The sequence below is a fragment of the Pseudonaja textilis genome, chromosome 2, assembly GCF_049901715.1.
Source record: "Pseudonaja textilis isolate UNSWEBS1 chromosome 2, rPseTex1.2, whole genome shotgun sequence".
In the NCBI taxonomy this organism is placed as follows: domain Eukaryota; kingdom Metazoa; phylum Chordata; class Lepidosauria; order Squamata; family Elapidae; genus Pseudonaja; species Pseudonaja textilis.
In genome coordinates this window covers 120,765,612-120,775,508 of record NC_141991.1, presented here as the reverse complement: position 1 = coordinate 120,775,508, position 9,897 = coordinate 120,765,612, and the positions used below count along the sequence as shown (strand labels likewise).

The window sequence follows — 9,897 nt, the reverse complement described above, 5'->3', positions numbered from 1 at the left end:
AACTCTTTGGTCAACCCTGTGGACAACAGCCTGAGTTGGTTTTATCCCAAACAAGCCCAAGTTTGAGACGAACTCTAATCCCCATAGGATTAGTAGACTGGGTCATTTTAGTTTCCTCAGTTAAATATGCTTTACAAGGTCAGCCATTGAGTTTTACCAGTGCTAGTACTACAATGGCTGGTTATTCTGTCTCGAATGCATAGAAACTCATATGCCCACTGCAGTACTTATGTCTGAATTATGTCATTCTGTCATCACATGTTGTAGTTGACTCAGTAATCACATTCATAGATTTTCTGCATGGTCATTTGGCTTTAACCTGGTGTTTTAGTTCTTCCAACACTCATCATTGTAACTGAATCCATCCACCTTGCTGCTATTTGTGCACCTCTTTCTCTTATCTTTCCTAGCATTAGAGGCGTCTCCAGAGAGTTATGCCTTTGTATAATGTATCAGAAGTAGGGATAATTTGAGCCTGATCATTTGTGCCTCAAGTGGTTCATTTGTTCATTTCTAGGTTCATATGTTCAATTATCTATTTGTTATTTATTTTTGTTTTTGGCTGTCCACAATATTCTCAGGAGTCTTCTCCAAAACCAAAGTTCAAAAGCACCAATACTATTCCTGTTCTGCCGTTGATGTGTTTTTAAACTGTAAATTCAATAAAATCTATTTAAAAAAAAGAAAGATCTTTAACCAACAGGCCTCATCAAAGTTCTGGAAATGGGTGTCTCCACCCCGCTTCATTTGCAATATACAAAAAGCCCATATAGCTTTGATTTGCAATCATATTAACATGGGGATCCAGAGGATAATCTGAATTTGTCAAAAAGTACCCATTCCAAATCATCCACAAACTTGTCTCCAGTCTTAATACAATCAGAATAGAATTGGAAGGGACCTTGGAGGTTTCTAGTCCAACTCCCTGCTCAAGCAGACCTTATACCATTTCAGACAAGTGATTGTCCAGTCTCTTCTCCAGTGATGAAGCACCCACAACTTCTGAAGGCAAGCTGTTCCATTGGTTAATCCTCACTGTTAGGAAGTTTCTCCTTAATTCTAGGTTGCTTCTCTCCTTGATTAGTTTCCATCCATTGCTTCTGCTTTGGGATGCTTTGGTTGACCCCTTCTTCTTTGTGGCAGCCCCTCAAATCTGGAACACTTCTATCATGTCATCCCCAGTCCTCCTTTTCTTTAGGCTAGCCAAAACCAATTCCTGCAACCAGTTCTTCATAATGTTTTTGTTTACAGGTAAAACAAAGTAAACCAAGCTGCTTGAGTAGATACCTAACATGAGCCATTTTTATTCAGTCTACTTCAAAATAGAATTCTGGCTATGTGCTTTCTCCTATGGAATATAGCAATAGCATTTAGCCTTATATACCATTTCACAGTGCTTTTCAGCCTCTCTAAGAGGTTTACAGAGTCAGCATATTGCCCCCAATGATCTTGGTCCTCATATGCCGGAAATCCATCTAAAACTCCAAAGGTATAAAAGCTTAACAGTTAAAAATGCTACTACCGCAAGTTAAACTATGATTACATGTTGGATTTATTGCAACACTGTGAAAAATGACAAATAATTAAAATGGAACAACGGGAGCAAAAATATACTGGGGCTCTCCTGCAAATTCTTCAAGGCTTCTGTTCCCTTCCATCATGTCAGCAAATGTTCCGCAAAAGAACAAAAGTACAACTCTTCGCACACCTGCTATGGAGTAACGGTAGAAGAAGAAAAAAAACCACAAGTCCCAATGTGCACTTCTTTAAGCCGACGCAATAAATTCGAGTTACGCACCCGTGATGTATTCTGGGATACTTCGGGCAGTTGCAAGTTTTCACGAGGTACAATATCCTTCCGCTGAAAACTAGAAAATAGTCTCATTCATAAATATATGAAAATATATAACCTCAGAGTTACACCAAGAAACCAGAACGAATCTTTTTTCCCCCCGTTAGAAAACCCTTTACTATGGTCGAATTATTCTCACTCCTTAAACCTTCTGAGAGAATCAAGAGTTTTGATGGTAGGAGGAAGTAAGGTGAAGTGCTTCCGCTTCGCGGAGGAAAGCAATATAAAAATCCCAAGGAAAGAGCCGGACCTTCTTTCGCCTCCTTACCGTCAAAATGGTGGGTACCGCGCGCGTGAAGTAGTAGGCCGCAAAGGGGAAGCGTGAGACAAAAACCAGCCCTGGAGAACGAGAGGGCGGAATTTTGAGACCTCTATGAAATTACCCGAGGGAGGGGAGGTAGCTGTTCCGTTAAATCTTGGCCCACGGCTTACGCGTCCTATTTGAGCAAGCTTGGCGGAAAGCTAGACTTGCGGTCAGGGTCGCCTTCTCTGGTATTTTGGGGCTCCTGGTACAATCATCCTCCCCGCCCCCCCGCCCGTCACCTCAGTGGTAAAGGCCTCCTTGTCTCGAGGAATTCGCGGGACGCGGCTATTAACGTTCTTAGTTCGCGGTCTTACGCCGAGAGGGAGGGTGGGCGGCCTCTCCGGGTCCGTTGGCCGCCTCGCATGCTGGGCTGCGGTGTTGTTGCTAGTTGGGAATGATAATGGGGTTCTCACTCGGGAACATCTGGAGGGCCCCCCGTTTAAGGGAGACCATTCCAGAAGGGCGGGCTGGACTTAAATGGCGTCTGAGACTAAGCTGGGTTAGCGTTTAGCTAGCACACACGTTCTTCAATCCATTCTGGCTTCTCCTGGGGGGAAAAAGAAATCCCAGTGAAAGAATATTTAGCGAAAGTACTTTATACAAACAGGATTTAGTGTGAAGTTGATAGTGTGATATAGTTCAACTGAATAATCCAAGCATCTATAAGTGGGTTTTTTTTTCCTGGGCGTTTTCTGAAAGGCACATTACTCCAATTTAAAAAAAAAGTTTGATTACTTGATTATTACTAGGATTTTATTTTAAAAAGTCATGTGCAAGAGGCAAATGTCGAGACTGTTTTGCTAGGGAGGACATTAAGAAACAAATCTAAGGTGTGCAAAGATAAGAATAGATGTCCATCTTTTCCAGTTTGTGGGTTTAAATACTGACTGCTTGGGATTTATTGTATTTATAATAGACCCCAAGAAGCCAGTGTTTAAACCTACTGGAAAAGATGGACATCTTTGCTTATCCCTCATACACATGTATGTGCATTTGCTGTTTACATTTGACTTTCTTATCTGGGAAAAAAAGCAGTACTGATTCTGTATGCATACAAACATACAGAAAGAATATTGGTGCAAATATAAATTTATAAAACTACAATTTTTGGAAGCTTGGAAAGTATCAAAGCTGTATGCAAAATGTACCTTTAAGTTAGAGGTCTTGAGTTAGTGACAGGATAGCAATGCTTCCTGGTTATCAAAGCAAGCACTGTCTTTAACAATATCATTTGCTCTTAGAAGAAGATATTTTCTAGCTTGGTTCTAGAATTACCTGAGCTACCACAACATGTGCTCACATCTATCGCTTTGCATTGCAGAGTCTGTTCTTCATTGATTAACATTGTTACACATTTTTGTTCCTTTAAATAGACAAGGAAGAGAAGAAACAATGGTCGTGCCAAGAAGGGCCGAGGACATGTCCAGCCTATACGCTGTACCAACTGTGCCCGTTGTGTCCCCAAGGACAAAGCTATTAAGAAGTTTGTCATCCGAAATATTGTAGAAGCAGCTGCGGTCCGAGATATCTCTGAAGCAAGTGTCTTTGATTGTAAGCCCTTCCTCTTGCTAATGCCCCTGGTTTTAATTGTTAGTGTAAAGTTGAGATTAGAAAATTAAAGGATTAGGAGAAGACATTACAATGAACAGTCATGTCTTCCTTTGTATTTGAGATAGTAGCGTGATGATTGTTGTTATGGTGCTCATTGTACATACTCTATCCTCACAGGAAGCTCTTGAATTAAATATCTTAATCCCGTTAAATTCATCCAATTTTTTTTTGTATTTGTAGCGTTGTAATTTTGACTGATTCAAGATCTATTAAAAGATAGGCAGGAAAGAACAAAAAGTAGACTCTAGATGAGAGTTCTTTTAAATTTCAACTGGACTTTGATGAGAAAGTTTTCTTTTGCCATCAAAAATAATCACTCCATTGATTTTAGTGCAATATCTGAAGTACTGTAATAGAATTTGTGGGTTGTGTGTGGGTTGTTTTACCAAGATTTTTCTTGCAGGACCTTGCTTTAAAATGAATAATTGTTGAGAGGGGATTGAGTTGGATTGATAAAAATATCTTATTCATAAGTGTTCATTATGTCTTATTTGGTAAAATAATATTGAAGCCCGTTTTTCTTTCTCATTTTTAGATTCCATAATTTATTCTTTCATGTTAATGAAAAGAACCCTGGGGCAGATTATGACATAGACTTTCAGGGGGAATCAGAAGTCCGGCTGTTTTATCTAATTGGACCGTTGTAGTATTTTCTAATTACCTTTTGTTTTTTTCCTCAGCCTATGTGCTACCCAAACTCTATGTGAAGCTTCACTATTGTGTTAGCTGTGCTATCCACAGCAAGGTGGTGAGGAACCGATCCCGTGAGGCCCGGAAGGACCGCACTCCTCCTCCCCGGTTCAGGCCAGCAGTAAGTAGATGATCAACTGAAAATTATTGCATTATTACTAACAAAAAAAAATTCTTACCTAGTTGGTGGAGTACAAATATCATGCCATTTTTGCATTATTAAACAAGCAATCCTTACAACCACAATTGGAATCAGAATTTTGGTCACTAAGCAATGTATTTGCTAAGTGACAAAACATGTGACCAAGCCTGATTTTATGACCACTTTTACCATGGTTGTTGGGCGATTCCATTTTCCTCAACTGATGTTGGGTAAGGTTACAAATCCCAATTACTTGACTGCGGGATGCTGCAGCTGGTCATAAATGCAAGCTAGTTGTCAAGCGCCTAAATTGCAATCGCACAGGTTGTACATGTAAGGTCAGGATGGAAATTATTTTTTCTAAGGCCATGTCGCTTTGAACCATTGTTACAATCGTAAATTGAAGGCTGCCTGTATAAGCCAAGGGTGTACAGGGAATACTTTTAACATTTGGTGTCGGGGACTATTCTAGAAAGAGATTTCAGGAGTTTCAAGGATGGAATGGTGCCCTGAACATCTGCATATAGCTGCATGCAGCCACTGGGCTGCACTTTTCATGGTCCTTACGCAAGCAGATATGCTAAGGATTTACCTTTCTGCATTCACATGTGCTGCACATCATCAGGTTTGTTTGATTCCATCTTGGAATGAAGTAATCCTGATAGTATGGTTTGTTGTTCTTTCTGTTATTGGCATGGAAAAAAGCCTAGATGAAATGTGTTTTTAAAAGCTAATAATTATCTGCAGCTTTTTAATTTAATAGGAAATGAAAGGTTATAAATAAAAGGATTGTATACTATCAATTAACTGTTGAGCCAGTTAGCATTTTGTTGAACTGACAGAGGGAACAAGTATTCTTTGTTTTACAAGGCAACTATATTTTAAATCTCTGTTGAGATAGAAATTAGAATGTTCTTAATTTGTTATGTTTATCATTAGTAATAAAGTTGATGAATGTCTTCTAAAACACTTGTTTTTTTTATCTTCCAGGGTGCTGCACCGAGACCACCCCCTAAGCCTATGTAAGGAGATACTTTAAAAGATGTTAATTCCAAATGCTGAACCAATAAATCCATTTACAAGTGATGGTTGTTTGTGTTAACCCTAGAGTATTTTTTTAAAAGATGGGTCTTAAAAAATTGTAGGGATACAAAATTAATGCACATATATTTTAAATATGCTCCAAATGACTTAAAAAATAACTTGAGTGATGCAGGTAAGCCTTCAAAAACAGTTATTTTGTTCAGTTCTTAGAAACAACCTAGTATTATTTCATGAGAAATAATAGCTTTGAGAGAGCTCTCTTAAACTTTCATCAAAACTTGATAGCAACTCTTTTTCTTTATTGGGGTTCTTCTCATTTCCATCCTCCCCTTGTATACCATCAAATCAAAAAGACTCAGTGGTTTGCAAGTATTTTGTCCAGTAAAATATTTTTAGCATGCCATTCCAAATGCTATAGAATAGCTATTACAGCTTTTAATCATTGCCTTCCAAAATGGATGTAACAAGCAGCAATTTGAAAAGGGAACAGCTGGTAGTTATGAATCAAAAGATTTTCATGCAAACCAAATACTTCTCTGGATTTTTTTTTCCTCATGGAAATGTATTTGAAGTACCCGATTCTGTAAGAACAGTACAAGTGCAGCATATAAAATTAATTTTTGAAAAGACTATATGTACAAGACATTCTGAGTCTCAGTTCCAATTTATCTTGTGCCAGCCTACTTGGATGATTCCTTATGCAGCTGGCTGCTGTTGTGTTTTGTTGGCACCTAAGAAGCTTATTTACCATTTGGCAGGAGGTGGATTTATGATATGAACTCAAAGTGTTCTTGGTAATACTGAAGTAGTTCAGCGTGCACAGATTTTTCTGTCTCTTCCCCTAATTATGTTAGACCCCTTGAGTTATAACTAGTAATTTTCATCATTCTCAGTTGAATCATAGTACATGTCTGCCATCTTCCTTAAGGCGGTATTAACTTACATACTCAGAGGTGTGTACCCATGTTTTTCTATTAATAAATTCTCACCAGCTAGTATTAGCTTTGAAAAACTAAAGTTGAATGTAAAAACTTAAAATACAATCAGAAAAATCATAATTGTTGCTATAAATGGAAAAGATACGGTTCATTAAGAGCTTGTAATTTTGGTATTTGAGCATGGGGGGCCCTCTGGAATTCTGGGTGTTGAACTCCACAAGTCATAAAAGGGTCATAGTTCCCCACCCCTTCTCCAGAAGAGCTGGAAGTAAAATATTTAAGGAAGATACTCTGGCATAAATTGGCCCTTATACCTTTAAGATAGAGCCACAATATGGAATGTGGATTCTTTGGTATAGCCAAGGTTTCATGCCTATTGTGGCAATTGCTCCCTTTATAGTAACTGGCATTGACAAGAAGCTGCCAAACTTCAAATGTGTCCCCTGCTCTAAAAATTTAAATTGTCTTTGGATTGGACCTAGAAGGGTGATTTATTCTTAAGAATGTCCTTTGTCCTTATATTTACCACTTGACAATATGATAGCAATCCTTTTTGATAGCCTAGGCAGCCAGTGTAGGGTGTATTACTGTATTTGCATCCAGAAGCCATAATGAAGAACAGCAAATTTAAGGTTGCTGGATTTCAGGAGTATGCAGCTGATGTTAGCAGAAGGTCTGCACTGCAAAAGGGATAAATTCTGGAGTTGGGGGTAAAATGCATGCCTCTAAGCACCTTTTGTTCCTTAAGCTCCTTCCTCCATTGCAAAACAATGACCACATGGTCCCATTTTCCTGAAAAAGTTGTGCAGCAAAAGGTCTGGCAACCTATGGGTTAACCCTAACCTCAAGCTGAACTCTTTACACTCCTGTAATTCCTGCTAGCAACGCAAAGGGGCACCAGCAAATAGTGGAAGCAAGAGTCAGTATTCATTGAGAAAAGGAGGTAGTAAGGAAGTCAATAGGTTATCACAGCGCATTAATACCATTTGTGGCTTGGTACATCTGTTGAGATGGAGAGAAATCTCTTACGAGAAGCAAAGATGTAAGGGGGTCAGTAAGCGAAACTTACTACCCATCAGATGGGTAGGGTTATGAGTAAAGATAGATAGCTCTAAACTGCTTTTGAGATCTACAATTAAGGGAAAGCCAGGAACACTAGTTGTATCTAAGTAACAATTAGGTTGCTTAATTATCTCCTGTCCACCATGATAATGCCAGTTTGTGGAAGAAATAGATCGAATTGAATCAGAAATTAAGCCTGCCCTTGTGATTTACATCAACGCAGATTATAAGAAAAGACATCAAAGTCTTTTGGGTTTCTATCATGCCTGTGCTATGCTTTTTATATTAGTTCAATAGTTCAGTTCTCCATAATGTCTGTTCTTTTGTCTGTGATTCTTACCTTAAAATGGAATTACCTTGGTGGGATTGGAACGAGACCTTTCCCTTCAGATCATCTTTGACTTTTCGAGTTCCCTTTGTCTTTCTTCCTCCATTGGAAACATGATCACAGATTTAAAAAAAGCAGAGGACTCTCTTTGGCAAACAACCAGCTTGAACGAAATCAGTCCTCAGTGCTTCCACTGAGTGTTGCATGTCCCAGGATGTCTTTGGCCGGATCTTAGGATATTTTCTTTGGACTAAAACGATTGCTCTTGGTTAACTGCAGGATTTTATATTTTCAAAAGTAGAAGGACAGCTGCTTCTGTTGCCTTTTTCCAGATGCCCTCTGTGGAATGTCATCTCCTACTCCCATAACATAAAATAATTCAATTATGTCCGCCTGACACCTCTGGCATTCCATATGAAGAGAGTAACAGACTGCAGACTTTGGGGCTTCGCCATCATGTTCTCTGCATCTCTCACATAGCCCTTGTACTGTGACTGGTTCTGTCTCCTGACCTCCCTCTCCAAAAAGGAATGGGAATATATTCCTTTTTCAGAGCTGGACTTTATGTTTTTGATGAAGTAGAACAAAATCCTTAAAAGCTCATGGACAATACATTGGGTAATCTTTTAAGGTGCCATAAAATTATGGCAACAAGCTGATACTTGTACCTCCTTGGTGACATGAAATAATTTTAGGAAAGGCATATTACTGAGGGCATTTTTTAGACAGGGAACAGTAGTTGACTATCATGGTCATTCTTAGTTGGAGATCAATAAATTTATGAGACAATTGTAACCATGAATCAAATTAGCATAGTTCACTTAATTTGTATGATGATACCACAATACAGATGATGACACTGGTTTCTATCATGCCTGTGCTATGCTTTTTATATTAGTTCAATAGTTCAATTCTATCCTGTTATTTCTTTTTATTTTACCTCGCATTCAAAGCAGAAATTCAAGAAAATACACATCTGAGAAATACAATGTGTGACTTGTTTTTCTACTGTAGGAAATTCCGGCATTTAATTTTGAACATCCTCCCTGTAAAATTCTGGTGAATGATGGGAATGTGCAGTAGAGCAGTGTAGAAACCCATGCCCTGGCCTCTGTGTTTTGTACCCAGCATCCACAACAACCCATTCTTCCACAGAGATACATCTACAGAATTTTGCACTGGCTCCAGAATAGCAAATGCAAATCCCTTTGAGGACTGGGAGAAGAGCTAGTGAACAGCAAAGATGGTTGCTTTCCTTCTCTTGATGGCTCTCCTGTCATTTTCTCCCACTCTCCATCTAACCATGTCCACTGTTCAGGTCACTCTGAATCTTTGCCATTATCCTAGGCAGGAGCAGTGAGCTTGCCAATACTTCGCTAAAGATCTCAGGATCCCACTACTCCCTCCTGCCAAAATGCCAGAAAGCTGGGGTAGAAAGAAGTTCAGCTTGCTAAGAAGGAGCTGGAAGGCCATCAGTTCCGGAGTCTTCTTTCCACCCTTGAATCTATAAGGAAGAGGCAAGGGGTGGCTATTTCAGATTCACTCCTTTCTAGTGGAAATCTAGGATGCCGCTTAACTTGATTGAAACCATTGATCTGTCTGGCTCAGCAGTGTCTCTGTACTCTTTGGTAGTCACCTTGCAACATTTCCATAATAGAAAGTTTCCCAACCTTGCTTGTCTGGAGATGCAGATGATGAAACGGGGGATCTTTTTTGCATGCAAAGCATGTACTTTCCTATCTAACTATGGCTTTTCTGAGGAAGGACATTCCCGACAAGCCCAGTCATGGGATCACTCTTCTTAACGCATTCTGACTCCTTTTCCTTTTGCATGTAGCCCTTTGCACGTCTTAACTTCCTGGAAAAAAAAAAAGGCAAACAAACGAGAGGATGAGATGTTTACCCAGGCACCCACCCCATTAACCC

General features: G+C 39.3%; 1 protein-coding gene across 1 annotated transcript; it reads left to right on the top strand.

Annotated features, from left to right (window-relative positions):
- The first annotated feature begins 2,006 nt into the window (after positions 1-2,006).
- Positions 2,007-5,685, top strand: RPS26 (ribosomal protein S26). The gene is made up of 4 exons (XM_026711210.2): positions 2,007-2,130; positions 3,530-3,707; positions 4,448-4,578; positions 5,590-5,685. The coding sequence occupies exons 1-4, from the start codon at positions 2,128-2,130 to the stop codon at positions 5,623-5,625; spliced, it is 348 nt and encodes a 115-aa protein (XP_026566995.1). The 5' UTR covers positions 2,007-2,127; the 3' UTR covers positions 5,626-5,685.
- Positions 5,686-9,897: the final 4,212 nt, after the last annotated feature.

Bases quoted from the DNA above. Each gene is read 5' to 3' on its own strand.
- RPS26 (XM_026711210.2), top strand. The intron at 3,708-4,447 runs GTAAGCCCTTCC...TTTTTTCCTCAG, and splicing joins TGAAGCAAGTGTCTTTGATT to CCTATGTGCTACCCAAACTC. The intron at 4,579-5,589 runs GTAAGTAGATGA...TTTATCTTCCAG, and splicing joins CTCCCCGGTTCAGGCCAGCA to GGTGCTGCACCGAGACCACC.